Genomic DNA, 17,645 nt, shown 5'->3' with positions numbered 1-17,645 from the left:
GAGGGAGGAAGAGGAAGTGGCTGTGGGCGGGGCCTTCGGACATCGTAGGCGGGGCGTCCTGGGCGGAAGCGGAGGTGGTTGTGGCGGGTCGTCCTGGGCGGAAGAGGTGGTGCCTGTAGGCGGTGCTATCGGAGCGTCCGGGGAGTAACAGGAGGAGTCTGTGGGCGGAGTCTTCGGACTCCGTGGGCGGACGCCCTAGTCGGAAGAGGAGGGGGATGTGGCGGGGGTAGTTAGGCGCCGTGGGCGGGGCGTCCTGGGCGGAAGAGGAGGTGACTGGGGGCGGGGCGGGCGGAGTCGTCGGGCGCCATAGGCGGGGCGTCCTGGGCGACAGAGGAGGAAGCTGGGGGCGGGGCGGGCGGTGCCGTCGGGCGCCGTGGGCGGGGCGTCATGGGCGGAAGAGGAGGTGGCTGGGGGGTGGTGCCGTCGGGCTCCGTGGGCGTGGAGTCCTGGGCGGAAGAGGCGGTGGCTGGGGGCGGTGCGGGCGGAGCCGTCGTACGCAGTGGGCCGCACCCTGGACTTCGGTCCCCCGCCGTTGTAGGGGTTGACGGCCGGCAAGCGTGGCGGGTGTCGAAGGCGCTCGGGTTCCCGACCGGTCCGGTCTCAGCCGTCCTCGCCGCGCGCACCGAGCGCCATGGCCCAGCCGCCGCCCGACGTTAGCGAGGACGAGTGTCTCCCTGAGTACCGCCATCACTTCTGCCCCGACCTGCTGCAGTGAGGGCGGGGGTGGGGGTCACGGGGTGGGGGTTACGGGGTGGGGATCCCGGGGCGGGGGCCGGGGCGGCCTCTGCGGAGGTGGTGCGGGCGCCGCGGGGCGTGGGGACGCCGGTGGTCTGCGCCGCTTCGCTCTGTCGGCCGCGTCCGTGTCTGGGTTGGGGGCTCCGGGCGGCGGTCCTGGAAAGCGGGGGGCTCAGGGGCCGTGGCGGGCGCTCGTCTGTTTCCGGAGCCGCGCTCTGCGGAGGACTTGATGACTTGCCCGTCCCGGGCAGGCTCCGTGCCCCGCGCGGCTTGAACTCGGGCCCGGGACGCGGTCTCGGCTCCGCCGCGAGCCCTCAGGCGCCCGGTAGCTCGTAGCTCTGAGCGGAGCTTCTCGCAGTGAGACCGTTTTCCGCGGAGCCCCAGAAGCCGGGGGCTGCGGACTCGAGCAAGGAGCGTCGAGCCGCCTTGCAGCCTCCCCCCGTCCCTGGCCATCAGCTCGGCCTCTGGGAGCGCGCAGTGGACGGTCAAGAGCTTCCTCCCGCCCCGGGTCTGCGGGGATCGCTCGCGCTCGCGCGCTCTCTCTCTTAGAATTTCGTGATTTTTATTCTGACTGTTCCTTTTTTTTTTTCTTAAATTTTAAATTTTAAATTTTTTAAAATTTCAAGTAATTTATCTTTTCAAATTTAAATTCAGTTAGTGAGCATAGAGTGTATTCCTGGTTTCCGAGGTAGGGATCAGCGATCAGTCAGTCTCATAAAACTCCCAGTGCTCGCGGAGTCATCTGCCTTTTCTGTCCACCATCGAGGTGCCCTCTCCGCCCACCGCCCTCCCCTCCAGCAGCCCTCAGTTTCTTTACTATAGTTAAGAGGCTCTCAGGGTTTGTCTCCCTCTCTGATTTCCTCTTGTTCTATTTTTCCTTCTCTTCCCCATGATCCTGTTTTGTTTCTTAAATTCCACCTGTTAGTGGGATCGTTTGGTCATTATCTTTGACGGACTTACTTCACTTACCGTAATACTCTCTACTTCCATCCACGTTGTTGCGAATAGCAAGATTTCTTTCTCTTTTTCCTTTTTTCTTTTTTTTTAAATATTTTATTTATTTACTTGACAGAGAGATCACAAGTAGGCAGAAAGGCAGGCAGAGAGAGAGGAGGAAGCAGGCTCCCAGCTGAGCAGAGCCCGATGTGGGGCTCAATCCCAGGACCCTGGGATCATGACCTGAGCAGAAGGCAGAGGGTTAAACCCACTGAGCCACCCAGGCGCCCCAAGATTTCAGTTTTTTATTAAATATACACATGCATTTTATTTTATTTATGTATTTATTTTTAAAGATTTTATTTATTTATTTGACAGAGAGAAATCACAAGTAGACGGAGAGGCAGGCAGAGAGAGAGGGAAGCAGGCTCCCTGCTGAGCAGAGAGCTCATGCGGGACTCGATCCCAGGACCCTGAGATCATGACCTGAGCCGAAGGCAGCGGCTTAACCTACTGAGCCACCCAGGTGCCCTACACATGCATCTTAAAGATTTATTTATTTTAGAGAGTGTGCACACGTGCGTGTGTGCATGCAGGAACAGAGGTGGGGCAGGCAGAAGGAAAAGGAGAGAATCTCATGCAGACTCCCCACACACAGCCCTAAGATCATGACCTGAGCCAAAATCAAGAGTCAGAAGCTTAACTGACTGAGCCACCCAGGCGCCCCATGTATTTAAAACTAGCACGGAAGTCTTTGTTTTTTATTTTTATTTTTTAGATTATTTATTTATTTACTTGAAGCAGTGCAGAAACAAGGGGAGCAGCTGGCAGAGGGAGAGGGAGAAGCAGGCATTTCGGCATTTCTCAAGGAGCAGGAAGTCTAACTCAGGCCTTGATCCCAGGACCCCAGGATCATGACCTGAGCTGAAGGCAGTTGCTTAATGACTAAGCCACCCAGGTGCCCCGGAAATCTTTTTTTTTATTAGTGGAATATTATGCCACTTATATTTATGGTAATTAATGACATAGGGATTTAATTTTTTGATGGCTGTGTAATTTTCTATTGTGTGTATGTGGACATCTGGGCTCTTTCCATACTTTGGCTATTGTGGACATTGCTGCTATAAACACTGGGGAGGAGGTGCCCCTTCACATCACTACATTTGTATTTTTGGGGTAAATATCCAGGAATGCAATTGCTGGGTCGTAGGATAGCTCTGTTTTTTCACCTTTTGAGGAAGCTCCATGCTGTTTTCCAGAGCGGCTGCACCAGCCTGCATTTCCACCAACAGTGTAGGAGGGTTCCCCTTTCTCCGCATTCTCACCAGCATGTGTCATTTCTTGATTTGCTAATTTTAGCCATTCTGACTGGTGTGAGGTATCGTTTCGTGGTGGTTTTGGTTTGTACTTCTCTGATGGCAAGTGATGTGGAGCATTTTTTCATGTCTGTTAAGCATTTGTATGTCTTCTGTAGAGAAATGTCTGTTCGTGTTTTTTGCCTATTTCTTGGTTGAATTATTTGTTCTTAGGGTTAGTTTCTTTCTTTCTTTTTTTAAATTGTCGGCGAGAGACTGTGAGTGCACGAGCAGGGTGAGTGGCCAGCAGAGGGAGAAGCAGACTCTGCTGAGCAAGGAGCCTGATACCTGCCAGGCTCAGTTCCAGGACTCTGGAATCATTACCTGAGCAAAGGCAGATGCTTAACCAATGGAACACCTTGGCATCTGCGATAAGTTCTTTATAGATTCTGGATACTAACCCTTTATCTGATAAGACCATTGCAAATATTGGGGTGCCTGGGTGGCTCAGTGGGATAAGCCTCTGCCTTCGGCTCAGGTCATGATCTCAGGGTCCTGGGATTGAGCCCCACATCAGGCTCTCTGCTCAGCAGGGAGTCTGCCTCCCCCCAACAACCGCCTGCCTTTCTGCCTACTTGTGATCTCACTGTCAAATAAATAAATAAAACCTAAAAAAAAAAAAAAGACGTTTGCAAATATCTCCTTCCGTTTTGTCAGATGTCTTTGGGTTTTTTGACTTTTCTTTGGTGTCTAAAAGCTTTTGATTTAAAATTTTGATCTTGATGAAGTCCCAGTAGTTCATTTTGGCCCTTGGTTCCCTTGCCTTTGGCGATGTTTCTAGGAAGAAGGTGCTGCGGCTGAGGTCGAAGAGGTATCTGCCTATGTTCTCCTCAAGGAATTGGATGGATTCCTGTCTCACATTGCGGTCTTTCATCCATTTTGAGTCTATTTTTGCGTGTGTGTAAGGAAATGGTCCAGCTTCATTCTTCTGCATGTGGCTTTCCAATTTTCCCAACACCATTTGTTGAAGAGACTGGCTTTTTTCCATTGGACATTCTTTCCTGCTTTGTTGAAGATTAGTTGACCACAGAGTTCAGGGTCCACTTCTGGGCTCTCTGTTCTGTTCCATTGATCTGTGTGTCTGTTTTTGTGCCAGTACTATGCTGTCTTGATGATGACAGCTTTGTAATAGAGCTTGAAGTCTGGAATTGTGATGCCTCCAGCTTTGGTTTTCTTTTTCAACATTCCTTTGATTATTTGAGGTCTTTTCTGGTTCCATATAAATTTTAGGGTTATTTGTTCCATTTCTTTGAAAAAAATTGATGGAATTTTGATAGGGATTGCATTAAATGTGTAGATTGGTTTAGGTAGCATAGACATTTTCACAATATTTGTTCTTCCAGTTCATGAGCATGGAACGTTTTTCCATTTCTTTGTGTCTTCCTCAATTTCTTTAAGAGTACCTTATAGTTTTCTGAGTACAGACTCTTTGCCTCTTTTATTTCTAGGTATCTTATGGGTTTTGGGTACAATTGTAAATGGGATTGACTCCTTAATTTCTCTTTCCTCTGTCGCATTGTTGCTGTAGACAAATGCAACTGATTTCTGTGCATTGATTTTATATCCTGACACTTTACTGAATTCCTGTACATGTTCTAGCAGATTTGGAGTGGAGTCTTTTGGGTTTTCCACATACAGTATCCTATCATCTGCAGAGAGTGAAAGTATGACTCTTGCTTTGCTGATTTGGATGCCTTTCATTTCTTTTTGTTGTCTGATTGCTGAGGCTGGGAGTTCTACTACTATGTTGAACAGCAGTGGTGATAGTGGACATCCCTGCCGTGTTCCTGACCTTAGAGGAAAAAGCTGTCAGTTTTTCCCCATTGAGAATGATATTCGCTGTGGGTTTTTCATAGATGGCTTTGATGATCTTGAGGTATGTACCCTCCATCCCTACACTGTGAAGAGTTTTGCTGTACTTTGTCAAATGCTTTTTCAGCATCTATTGAGAGTATCATGTGGTTCTTTTTCTTTCTTTTATTAATGTATTGTATCACATTGGTTGATTTGCGGATTTTGAACCAACCTTGTAGCCCTGAAATAAATCCCAGTTGGTCATGGTGAGTCATCCTTTTATTTATTTTTTTACAAAGATTTTTATTTATTTTATTTATATATATTTTTATATATTTATATTATTTATTTATTTATTTGACACAGAGAGAGGAGGAAGCAGTCTCCCCGCCGAGCAGAGAGCCCAATGCAGGGTTCGATCCTAGGACCCTGAGATCATGACTTGAGCTGAAGGCAGAGGCTTAACCCACTGAGCCAGCCAGGCTCCCTTCCTGGGGGGTTTTTGATGACTGCTTCAATTTCCCTGCTGACTGTGGGCTTCTTCAGGTTTCCTTTCTTCTCGGTTCAGTTTTGGTTGTTTCTGTTTCTGGGAATGCATCCATCTCTTCCACGTTGACTAATATGTTGGCGTACAGTTGCTCATAATATGTTCTTGTAATTGTTTGTGTTTCTTCAGTGGTGGGTGTGATTTCTCCTCTTTCATTCATGATTTCATTTATTTGGATCCTTTCTCTTTTCTTGTTGACAAGTCTGGCCAGGGGCTATTCAGTCTTTTAATTCTTTCAAAGAACTGGTTCTTTGGTTTCCCAAAGAACTGGTTTCGTTGATTTGTTCTACTGTTCTTTTGGTTTCTATTTCATTGATTTCTGTTCTGATCTTTATTATTACTCTTGTCTCGCTGGCTTTAGGCTTTATTTGCTGTTCTTTTTTCTAGCTCCTTTAGGTGTAGGGTTAGGTAGTGTATTTGAGATCTTTCTTGTTTCTTGAGAAAGGCTTGTATCACTATATATTTTCTTCTTGGGACTGCCTTTGCTGTATCCCAAAGGTTTTGAACAGTTGTGTTTTCATTTTCATTTGTTTCCATGAATTTTTCAGTTTTTCTTTAATTTCCTGGTTGACCCATTCATTCTTCAGTAGGATGCGCTTTAGCCTCCATGGATTTGAGTTCTTTCCAAATTTCCTCTTATGATTGAGTTCTAGCTTCAGAGCATTGTGGTCTGAAAATATGCAGGAAATGATCCCATCTTTTGGTACCAGTTGAGACCTGATTTGTGACCCTGGACATGATCTAATCTGGAGAATGTTCCATGTGCACTAGAGAAGAAAGTGTATTTTGCTGTTTGGGATGGAATGCTCTGAATATATCTGTGATGTCCATCTGGTCCAAATGTGTGATTTAAGGCCCTTGCTTCCTGGTTGATCTTCTGATGAGATGATCTGTTCATTACAGTGAGGAGGTGTTAAAGTCCCCTACTATTATTGTATTGCTATCAATATGTTTCTTTAATTTTGTTATTAATTGGTTTATATCATTAGCTGCTCCCATGTTAGGGGCATAAATATTTACAACTGTTAGATTTTCTTGTTGGACGGACCCTTTAAGCATGATACAGTGTCCTTCCTCATCTATCATTATAGTTTTTGGCTTAAAATCGAATTTATCTGATAGGAGGATTGGTACCCCAGCTTTCTTTTGAGGTCCATTAGCATGGTAAATTGTTACCTGCCCCCTCGCTTTCAATCTTTGGGTCTGAGATGAGTGTCTTATAGACAGCATATGGACAGGTCTTGCGGGTTTTTCTCTTTTTTTTTCTTTATTCAGTCTGATATCCCCTTTTGATTGGAACATTTAGTCCATTTACATTCAGAGTGATTATTGAAAGATATGACTTCAGTGCCATTGTATTACTTGTACAGTTGCTGTTCCTGTAGATTATCTCTGTTCCTTTCTGGTCTTTGTTACTTTTGAGCTCTCCCTTTGCTCAAAGGATCCTCTTTAATATTTCTTGTAGGGCTGGTTTGGTGATTATAAATTCTTTTAGTTTCTGTTTGTCCAGGAAAGTTTTTTTTTTTTTTTTTTAATTTCATTTATTTATTTGACAGAGAGAGATCACAAGCAGGCAGAGAGGCAGGCAGAGAGAGGAGGAAGCAGGCTCCCTGCTGAGCAGAGAGCCCGATGCGGGGCTCGATCCCAGGACCCTGGGATCATGACCTGAGCCGAAGGCAGCGGCTTAACCCACTGAGCCACCCAGGCGCCCCTGTCCAGGAAAGTTTTGATCACAGCTTCTATTCTGAGTGACAGCCTAGCTGGATAAAGTATTCTTGGCTGCATATTTTTCTCATTTAGCCCTGAATAGGTCATGCCCGTCCTTTCTGGCCTGCCAGGTCTCTGTGGAAAGGTCTGCTGCCAATCTAATGTTTCTGCCCTTGTAGGTTTCTCTCTCTTGTCCTGAGCTGCTTTCCACAGATATCAACTTACTTTTATTGATTTTGAGGGGGTGCTTCTCTGCCTCCTGGACTTGAATGTTGGTTTCCTTTGCAAGATTGGCTCATTGGGAGCTATAGTTTGCTCCAATATACCTTCTATAACTCTCTCTCTCTTTCTTCTTCATCTGGGATCCCAGTTATTCCAATATTGTTTTGCTTTATGGTATCACTTATCTCTCAGATTCTCCCTTTGTGGTTCAGTGGCTGTTTATCTCTTTTTCTCAGTTCCCGTATTCGCCATCATTTTGTCTTCTGCATCACTGATTCTCTCCTCTGCCTCATTTTTCCTAGCAGTTAGAGCCTCCATTTTTGGTTGCATCTCATTAATAGCCTTTTTGATTCTGACTTGTTTATATTAGAGTTCTTTCATTTCTCCAGAAAGGGATTCTGTAGTATCTTTGCTTGTTTCAAGCCCAGCTAGTATCTTTACAGTTGCTATTCTGAATGCTCATTCTGGCGTCTTACTGATGCCCACGCTGATTAGGTCCTGGCAGTCAGCACTGCCTCTTGTTCTCTTTTTTGAGGTGAGTTTTTCTGTCTTGTTTTTCTGTCCAGAGAAGAATAGATGAAGGAGAAAACAAAATGCTAAAATGCCAAGAATGAACTCAGAGAAATATACATTAAATAAATCAAGAGACCCAAAATCAAAAAAAGAGAGAGAAAGAGGTGTAGAGAGCCAAGCAAAACACTGGACCCTGTGTGTATTTTGGTCCATTTATTAGAAAAGTAGGGATCTATCTCTTTATTTTTTTTTAAAGATTTTATTTATTTATTTGACAGACAGAGATCACAGGTAGGCAGAGAGGCAGGCAGAGAGAGAGGGGGAAGCAGGCTCCCTGCTGAGCAGAGAGCCCGAAGTGGGGCTCGATCCCAGGACCCTGAGATCATGACCTCAGCCGAAGGCAGAGGCTTAACCCACTGAGCCACCCAAGCCCCCCGGGATCTATCTCTTTAAAGTGCCTCCTGTTTTCTTAGGGACAAAGTGGCCTTCATCACAGGTGGTGGCTCTGGGATCGGGTTCCGGATTGCTGAGATTTTTATGCGGTGAGCTCTCCTCTGTGTCCTCTGTGTTCTCCTACTCCCCGAAACTCACTCCACCTTGCATGGGCTCTGCTGGACCCTGGGCAAGGTGCTCCTGGGTGGCAGGAGCTGCTCCAGGCAACAGGCTATCAGGGAGCATCTGAATGGGGTCACATGCTTTCCCGGAGGAGGCAGGACTCTGGGGTCTCCTCCTAGAGATTAGTTGAGCCTCAGCACCCCCACTTGTACAAAGAGGAAGGGTTCAACAGGTTGAGGTAACTCTACTGCCAGGCTCCCTGGGGTTTTGCCAAGCCAGGGTTGGGGTGAGCCAAGTTGACCCCAGCAGTGTGCAGAGCACAGTGTCTCTTGAGACATGAGATTTGTGAGCTTATGTCCACGTCAACCGCTTGTGACCCCCACCCAGGAAAGGGCCAGAATTAGATTGGGTTGGGGGAAAGAGAAAGCCTGTTGATATCCTAGGGATCCCTTCCCAGTTTTTCTCCAGGCCCCCACTTTCCATACCAGAGGGGTAGGTCTCACTGGATGAGATGTGGGAACTCGTCCATCGCAGGTGGGTTCATTGTCCAGGCTGCTGGCTTTGTGCATGTTGCTTCTCTGAGTCGAGTGTGGCCATCTGTGCTGAGGGTCATTTCTCGGCTTAGGTGGGATCTCCTTAGCAGGTGGTAGCTGCCGGCCTTCCTGTGAGACTGAGTCTGTCAGGCGGTGAGGCAGGGAGGGTGCTCTGGCCTTGGAGTGGGCCCTCCCTGTCCTCCAGTCTGACCTCAGGGAGAGGCCAGGGGAACCCTGCAGGCCCCATGCAGTCGCCTGGTTTGTGCATCTGAGGCTCCCGGCTGCTGCAGTGCTGCGCAGGTGCTGCTGGGCGTAGGGCCCACAGCTCTGCGGGGCTGGGCTACCCCATGCCAGGGAGACCCAGATGGCGGACCCCAGGGTGGGCACCACTCAGCTTTGCTCAAGCCCCTGTGCTCTCTGCAGGCCATGCCTTTGGCCCTGGGCTGGTGCTTCAGCCTGAGATCCCTGGGGGAAAGGAACTCCGCCTAGAGCAGTGGGCGCGAGACCACCTGGGTGTGTCCCTGCACCTTGGTGCCCTCACGCCTGCCCTCCTGCACCTTGTCCCCCCTCACGCCTGCCCTCTGGCTTTGCAGGCATGGTTGCCACACGGTCATCGCCAGCAGAAGCCTTCCAAGAGTGTCAAAGGTGAGGGGTCTCTCCTGTGTCCACCACATCCATGGGTGGCTCTGGGAGGTCCTGAGGCCCAGAAGATGGTGACACCAAAACCCGCTTCCCCAACAAACAGGCAGCTTCCGTGCAAGTGCCTCCCAGGGATACCCCAGATTCTTACAACGTTTCCTTGTTGGAAGGAGGCTCTGTGGTTGGGTGGGTAGTTCTGTGGCTCTGAGAGGGCTCTCAGCCCAAAAAGGTTTTGAGGGTGGTTTGCCTATCACGTCCACCTGGGAGGAGACTCTCGCCGCTGCTGCAGCTGGTCTCTGGGCAGGATCCAGATGCCACCTGGAGCTGCCGTTGACCCATGAGCAGGGACCAGTGGCCTGGAGGTAATAGGGAAGGAGAATCCCAGGGACAGGGGAAGAGAGTGGCCCCACAGAGTGGCCACTTGCCAGCTATGCCTTCCCAAAGTGGGGTCCAGCAGCACACCCTGGCTTTCCAGCATCATCTGGCCACATCAGGCTCAGAAGTCACTGGGCTGCTGCCCACCTCTCTTCCTGTCTGGCTTCTAGGCTGCCAGAAAGCTGGCTGCTGCCACCGGCCAGCGGTGCCTCCCTTTATCTCTGGACGTTCGGGCTCTCCCTGCCATCACAGCTGCTGTGGACCAGGCACTGAGGGAGTTCGGGAAGATCGACATTCTTGTCAACTGTGAGTGGCTGCTGGGTGACACCCAGGGGCTCCTCATGGGTGGGCAGTACCAGACCTCCCTGCTCAGGGGCCTCAGAACTCCTGTTCCAGGTCCCAGGCACAGTCTGGGTCTGTGCGGTCATGGCCCAAGTGGAGATCCTAGGAGTCAGAGCACTCTCATGGCCCAAAATTCTCCCTTTAAAAAGAAAAAAGAAGAAATGGACAATTTGTTTGGTCAAGTTTTAGATTTATAGGGAACTAGAGCAGCCGGTACCTAGAATTCCACGTGTCCGCACACACAGCGCCCCCTGGTGTGGGCAGCTCGCGTCCACTGGAGTTGATGTCCCAGTGAGCTCGGTCCTGCCAACCACCAAGGTTCATTCTTTGCTGAAATTCCCTTTTTTTTTTTTTTTTTTTTTTTAAAGATTTTATTATTTATTTATTTGACAGAGAGGTCACAAGCAGGCAGAGAGAGGGGGAAGCAGGCTCCCTGCTGAGCAGAAAGCCCGATGTGGGGCTCGATCCCAGGACCCTGGGACCATGATCTGAGCCGAAGGCAGTGATTTAACCCACTGAGCCACTCAGGTGCCCTGAAATTCCCTTTTAAAAACATGGGGTGTGTTGGTTTCCTGCTGCTAACAAGGCACCACGAGCTGAATAGCTTAGAATAGGAGAAACATGTTCTCTCATTCTCATGAGGGCACAAATCCAAAACCAAGGTGTTGGAGGGTCCCGGGCAGGGTCTGTCCCGGCCCTTTCTCTCAGCTTCTGGTGTTGCTGGCAGTCCTCGGTGCCCCTTGGCTTGGGGCCTCTCTGTGTGGCCTCCCCCATGCGTCTCTGTGTCTTTTCTGCTTTTCTTAGGAGGACACCAGGCCTTGGATTTAGGCCCCTGACCCTCGGTGGCCTCTCTTGACTCGATTGCATCTGCAAAGATCCTATTCCCAAATAAGGTCACATTCACACACACCAGGGATTCGAATTTTAGCATGTGTGTAAAAACTATTGTTGTTGTTATTTAAAGATTTTATTGACGAGAGAGAGGGAGCGTGCTCATGTGCAGGAAGAGGAGCTAAGGGGCAGGGAGAAGCCGACTTTCCACTCCTATCACCAGTATTATTATTATTATTATTATTATTATTATTATTTTTAGACGCAGGGAGGAGAGAGAGTCTTAAGGAGGCTCCATGCTCCGTGCAGAGCCCGACCTGGGGCTCAGTCTCACAACTGAGCTGAAATCGAGTCAGATGCTTAATTGACTGGGTACCCCGGGTACCCCCTCAGCATGTATTTCTGAGGGACATAATTCAGCCCATGATACCCATCCTGCCCCATCCTTCAAGAGGTTACCCAAGTGCTCAGGCCCCTTCCCTGTCCAGCCTGGACCACCCTGAGGGCCCATGTGTCCTAACTGCCTGGGGCCCGGACGCCAGCCGCTATCTTCTTGCACCCTGCAGGTGCAGCTGGAAACTTCCTGTGCCCTGCCAGTGCGTTGTCCTTCAACGCCTTCAAGACCGTGATGGACATCGACACCTTGGGCACCTTCAATGCATCTCGTGTGCTTTATGAGAAGTTCTTCAGGGTGAGTGTCCCTTCTGCCTGGGAGCCGTATCCTCTGGCCATCCACTCACTGCACGCCCCCTTGTGTTACAGGACCATGGAGGGGTGATCGTGAATATCACTGCGACACTGGGGATCCGGGGGCAGGTGCTTCAAGTGCATGCCGGCTCGGCCAAGGCAGCTGTGGGTACGGGCACCCCCTCTGCTCTGCTTGCCTGGGCTCCCTTGGGTCCCTCCCCTGCCTGTCCCTGGAAGCCAATAGTGTCTTAGTGAAGCTAAGCCCAGCGGTGGGCAGTGGAGTGGGGTGGTCCTGAGCCCCAGCTCACAGCTGAGCCATCACAAAAAGTGGAACAGCCCTGTGTCTCCTCTCATGCCTGCCTGTCTTCTCTGCAGATGCAATGACACGGCACTTGGCTGTGGAGTGGGGTCCCCAGAACATCCGTGTCAACAGCCTCGCCCCTGGCCCCATCAGTGGCACAGAGGGCTTTCGGCGGCTGGGTAAGCCCCTTGGGGAGCCCCGAGCCCCACAGTGCCTCCATGGGACCCTCTCCCACCCGGCTGGGACAGGCCCAAGTGAAGGACCACTTCCTCATGGCTCCCAGGGCCAGCAAAGAGGTGGTCTTCAAGCCAAGTCTTGGCTGTTCTTGGGGAGCACGCCTGCGAGAGACTAGTGGTTGGCCAGATGTAGGCAGCTGCTCCTTGGAGATAGAGGCCGCAGAGCCTCTGGCCTCGGGCCAGACACAAAGGGGGGCCCCCATTAGGGCTTCCAGGACCTTGACAGAGTGTGCGTCAGAGCTGTGTGCTGGCCCTGCGGCCGTGGCCAGACCTTGCCTTCCTGCTCTGTCAGGGTAGGGCTAACAGTGCCCTCAGTGCTCCTGGGTGTGCTTTAGGGAGAGCTGGACAGAGGAGAGGGGAGGGCTTGGGGCCTAGGGTTCATGGGGCTGAGTCTCCTTCTGCCCTTCCAGTCGGCTCCCAGGCCAGTGTCAGCACAAAGACTCTGGCCATCCCCCTGCAGAGGCTGGGCAACAAGACCGAAGTCGCCCACGGTGCACTGTTCCTGGCCAGCCCTTTGGCATCCTACGTGACGGGCGCCGTGCTGGTGGTTGACGGCGGGGCGTGGCTGACATTCCCCAACGACCTCAAGTTGCTGGCAGATTTCGCGTCCTTCTCTGCTAAGCTCTAGGTGATGTGCTGCCCTCACCTTCTGGAGGTCACTCTGTCCCTGGGCCCTGTCCTGAAACTCCCATCCAACGGGCTGATGTTCACTGTTTTGGGCCCTGATGTGTCTCCCCTGAATCCCTTGGTATATTTTTAGTACTTTTTGGGGCACTTTTGGGTTTTGGCTACCCCAACAGACCAAACTGTATGTAGGGCAGGGCTGGGGAGGGGCCTTCTTGAACAGTTGAGTGGTGCTGGGAGGGGCCCAGCCCAATGGAGCTGCACCCCAGACTTCAGGTCTCCCTGCAAATCAGGACAGGCATGGCTTGCCTGCTGGGGATGGGAACCCCTCTCTTTGGGAGCTCCACTAGTGACCCCCTGTGGAGGCCTGAGGGCCTGCTGGGCCGTGAGGAAGGGGGGTTGCCATTGCTCTCTACCTTCCACTTCTCTCCCCCTAACCCCGTGTCGGGGCCAGCCTGTGAGGCCTGCAGACCCTACTTCTCTGAGCAGCGGGTTCCTTGGAAGAAGGCTGAGGACGTGGTTGGGTCTCTGAGCTCCTCTGTCCCTCAAGCCTCTTGGGTTCCCAGTGTGGGCTGGTGGCAGAAGCACTGTAGGGCTGTGGCCAGCTCCTGTCCTGTCTCTGGGGTGGATGTGGTGGAGGGACACCCAGAGGCTCACAGCATATGGTCACACCACGAAGTCATGGTTGGAGCAGTTTTCCCGGAGGCACGTTTGTTGGAGGACACAGGTGATGCTGAGAAGCCCGTCTTTGGAAGCCTCCTGTGGTTTGGTTGCCGGCAGACAGGTTCTCAGGGCTCATGGCATGTGGGTGGCCAGGCAGCGGGAGGGTGTGGGCCCCAGGCTGGCCCCTAGTCACTGGGAACACTCATCTTGGGGAGCTCTGGGAGACCGCAGAAGGGATGACGGTGTCTGTCCCCCACATCCCCCCCTACCACCGACACCCAGGGGTACACAGGGCCTGGCTGCCGCCGCCCTCTCTGGGCACTGAGGGGGACCCGCAGCATTCTTCCTACTCTCGACTGGCCCCTCGGGTGCTGTCCAGGGTGAGTGGAGAAGGCGGAAGCTGGTGCCCCTCGGTCTGCCTCTGTGACCTTGGCATCATTTCTGACAGGCCCTGGATGTCTGAAGCAAAGGAAGTGTTCTGAAGGAAAGCTGGTCCACCGTCTCCCGAGGACTTCTGGGACGGCTCCTGCCGTGCTCCTTGAAGGGCTGCCTCCCACCGCCACACTGGACAGTCTCAGCAGCATTTCAGCCGGACACTGGCCCGTCCTCTGGGAACTCGGCTGTGTCCACATTCCCTCCCCACAGCCCCGTCTCCCGTACTCAGTTGGGAGTGATCAGGCAGTGAGGCCCCTGCTCGCCGGCCTGCACCCTGTGGATGTCTGTCAGGGGCACTGGGATGTTCTGGAACTCCCTGGGGAGCTGGCCTGTGGTCGGTGGCTGTCCCCCCAACTGCCCTGCCTCGCCTCAGCCTGGGAGGCCTTTGTTGTCTTCCTTCCTGTGTCCCCTGGGGGTCCTGTGGTGGCCCTACTGCCTGTCTGCAGAAAGCAGGGTGTTTCAGGCCCCCCGTCTTCCCTTCCTTGCTCTTCCGCTTGGGGGTCTTACTCCACAAGGGGAAGCCAGACCAGGGAGGCTAGAGAAGCGTGTTTGATCCCTCCTGCCCCAAGCCTGGCATCCTGAATCTCCTCGCCAAGGTGTTGGACTACCATGGGATCCCCTGGCTGGGGACCACCCATCCCTCTCAGCCGTTGGTGACATGGACTGGGTTTTCCCCCCATCTGCCCTGGAGTCTGTCCTTTGCTGGGATATCCCAGGTGGTTGAGTCCTGTGCCATTCAGGGCCTCACTTTCTAGGCCCTCCAGCTGGCCATTGTCACCAGCAGCCTCTCATTGGCCCAGAGGGGTCAGAAAATTCTAGCTCTCATTTGTTCCTTTGATGATCACTCTTTGGCATTCAGGCCAGGACCTAAGGGAACCCCTTGGACCCTAGGATTTGTTTTCTGTGCTGTTTGTTAGAAGCTCTGAGGTGCCCTTGTACAGGAGGCGCTCCCAGCTGTGGTCTGGCCGGGCACGCAGTGCCCTCCCTGTCTGTACCACCAGTTTGCATTGTGCCATTAAATGCATGTCCCTAGGGGCATGCAGTGGGCTAAAGCCCCTTCCTTCTGCTCAGGTCATGGTCCCAGGGTCCTGGGATGGAGCCCTGAGTTGGGCTCTGTGCTCAGCAGGGAGCCTGCTTCCCCCTCTCTCTGCCTGCCTCTCTGCCTACTTGTGATCTCTCTCTCTGTCAAATAAATAAATAAAATCTTAAAAAAAAAATGCATGTCCCTAAAACACACTCTTTTTACTGTGAGACAATTCACTGGAGTTTGGGAAAGTTTGTAGCTTTAAAGGAATCACCAGTGTGACCTAGTCATTTCGAGATGGGGATGCTTCCTTCCTGTCTTTTTTCTGTGAGTTTAGAAACCTCTTCCCACCTAGTCCTTGAAGCCCCCATCCCCCGGCCAGTCTGGGGCAAGGGGAGGCTGTCTGCTTCCCCGGGGGGCGGGGTGTGCTCCAACCAGCCTGGTCCTCAGGGAGGCTACATGGCCCCATGAGGTCCTGGTCTGCCCCCGGGCAGTTGCCGTTAGAGGACGAGCCTGAGCCCTGTGCCCCTGACGCCATGCTCATGTGTCCCCTGTCCCAGGCCCTTCATTCTTCAAAGAGACCCTCCCTGCCTTCAAGATACAGGGGGAAGGGTGGCAGCTGAGAGGCCACCTGGCAGAGGGGTCCCCTGCGCTTGGTACTTAAACGTGGTTCACGAGTTGCCTGGGAGGCTCAGTCACTCGGCGTCCAACTCTTGATCTCAGGGTCCTGAGTTCAAGTCCCACATGGAGCCCACTAAAAATACTACTAGTAAAATAAAGGTGTTTCTCATCATAGAGACCGAATGGGCGTCGAGCCCAGCAGCAAGGCAGACAAATGGGTCCTTCCCAAGCTCCTACATGGAAAACCAAAGCAGAGAGAGTGGCAACTGGGGAGGTTGGCCAGTGAGAGAGAGAGGCTGTTGTCAGAGCTGCCGGGTTGGGCTGCTGCCTTTCCCTGAGGAAGGCCCTGGGGGTGGCCAGGGGCACGGTGGTGGACATGCCGTGCTGCCTGTGAAGCTTGGGTCTCTCAGAGTTGAGGTAAAAACCTGGTCCCACGAGGGGTCTGGTTAAGCAAGACCACCTTCTGGGACCCCACAGTGGCTTTGTTCCAGGAGGACCGAGGCTGGAAAGCAGATTTTGATGACCGTCTCAGTCATCTTCTCCAGAGAAACAGAACCAGCAGGAGATGGATGGGTAGATACGAAGAGGCTTGTTATAAGGATTGGCTCCTATGACTGTGGAGTCCAAGAAGTCCTACCATCTCCATCTGCAAGCTGCAGACGCAGGAAAGCCACTGGTGGCCGATGGTCTGAGAAACAGGTGCTCCGGCAAGAAAAATGGACATCCCAGCTCAAGCAGGGCAGGGGGGGTGGGCATCTCCCTTCCTCTGCCTTTGCATTCCCCTGGGGCCATCAGCCGATTGCATTGGCAGTGCCACCCGCATTGCTGATGGCCGTTTTCAGGCTACCAGATCAAATGCCAGTCTCTTCAGAAGTGCCCAGAAACAATGGCTTGCCTGTGATGCTCCACTGGCTGTGGCTCTGTCCCTTGGGTCTAGGGCAGCTGCTGGGGCTCCTTGCTCACAGACACCAGCAGATGCACCCCCGGGCCAGGTGGTGAGGCTGGCAAGGGGACCGGTGGGGGTACTGGCGTCCCAGCAGGGCACTCTGGCTCCATAGCAGCTGGTGGAGAAGTAGCTGCTTCTCCCCTTTCACACAGGCGATCTCTAAATCCCCGGAGGGACAGCCGGCTTCTCTGAAAGGAAGGCTGATTGTCAGAGTTTTCTGAAACCTGAGCTGCAGAAGCCGATCAACAGGCCTTCCAACCCTGAGCTTCCCCTTCAGTGGGTGAGCCCCGGAAAACCCCAGCCGAGGCAGAGGGCTGCGCACTACCAGGAGGCCATGGCCCTCCAGCCTCTCCTGCATCTCACCAGTGTCTGGGAGCAGATGCACAGTTTGAACCGCACAGCAGGCCTCAGCGCTGATCGGATAAACGAGCACCTCCCAGCTTGTCCGCCCTCTGGTGTCGTGAACCACACGGGTCGCTGCTGAGACGTCAGTATGGTGCCCTGGGCAGCTGGGTGTGTTTGCCTTGGTCTTTCTGTCAGCCAAGGAACCCTTAAAATTGTCTGAAATAAGGATGGCTAGTTTGGGGGAGTTTCTCTCTGCTCAATTCTCCTGTTTCATGGTAGTTTGGTAACATTCGACCGTGGCTGGCCTGTGTTAGCTTTGTGTCACCTTGGAAAGGCCCAAGCACTAATGCTGGTCTCCCTCTGCCAGACTTGTGCCACGCACTGCTGTCCCGGTGTCCATCTCTGGCCGCTCTGGTCGTTCACCTTGTCCGCTCCCCCAACAGAGTGTCTTTCCTGCCCTGTGCGCGGTGGCATCCGCCAGGGCTAGGCCACCCCAACGGCACAGGAAAGGTGGAAGAGGCTGAGGGAGACCTCGTCTCTCAGACACTCCCCAGCTGCCAAGGGTGCACCATGCCCCTGCTTTGACCTAGCATCCGGTTGCGGACTGAGCCCTGAGCACCGCTGACTCTGACTTCCAATCTTCTCTCCACCTTGACATCCGTACAGGGGGATCTCTGAG

At 52.5% G+C, this 17,645-nt stretch overlaps 1 protein-coding gene across 3 annotated transcripts; it reads left to right on the top strand.

Moving 5' to 3' along the window:
• The first annotated feature begins 430 nt into the window (after window positions 1-430).
• Window positions 431-15,247, top strand: DECR2 (2,4-dienoyl-CoA reductase 2). Of its 3 annotated transcripts, none has more exons than XR_009349098.1 (9): window positions 431-711; window positions 8,283-8,351; window positions 9,491-9,542; window positions 10,082-10,217; window positions 11,651-11,775; window positions 11,847-11,940; window positions 12,147-12,251; window positions 12,769-12,936; window positions 14,044-15,247. XR_009349098.1 is itself a non-coding variant. In XM_059154079.1 (9 exons), exons 1-8 carry the CDS (start codon window positions 632-634, stop codon window positions 12,934-12,936), a joined length of 879 nt encoding a protein of 292 aa, XP_059010062.1. In that variant the 5' UTR covers window positions 435-631; the 3' UTR covers window positions 14,044-15,247. The 3 variants fall into 3 exon arrangements, 2 of the variants coding, with proteins under 2 accessions (XP_059010062.1, XP_059010063.1); XM_059154079.1 differs by having other exon boundaries at window positions 435-711; window positions 12,719-12,936; XM_059154080.1 differs by lacking the exon at window positions 8,283-8,351 and having other exon boundaries at window positions 435-711; window positions 12,719-12,936.
• The last annotated feature ends 2,398 nt before the right edge of the window (window positions 15,248-17,645 follow it).

The sequence above is a fragment of the Mustela lutreola genome, chromosome 17 (assembly GCF_030435805.1).
Source record: "Mustela lutreola isolate mMusLut2 chromosome 17, mMusLut2.pri, whole genome shotgun sequence".
NCBI classification, from domain to species: Eukaryota; Metazoa; Chordata; class Mammalia; order Carnivora; family Mustelidae; genus Mustela; species Mustela lutreola.
The sequence above is the reverse complement of the archived record's forward strand: the minus strand, read 5'-3'. Positions and strand labels throughout refer to the sequence as shown.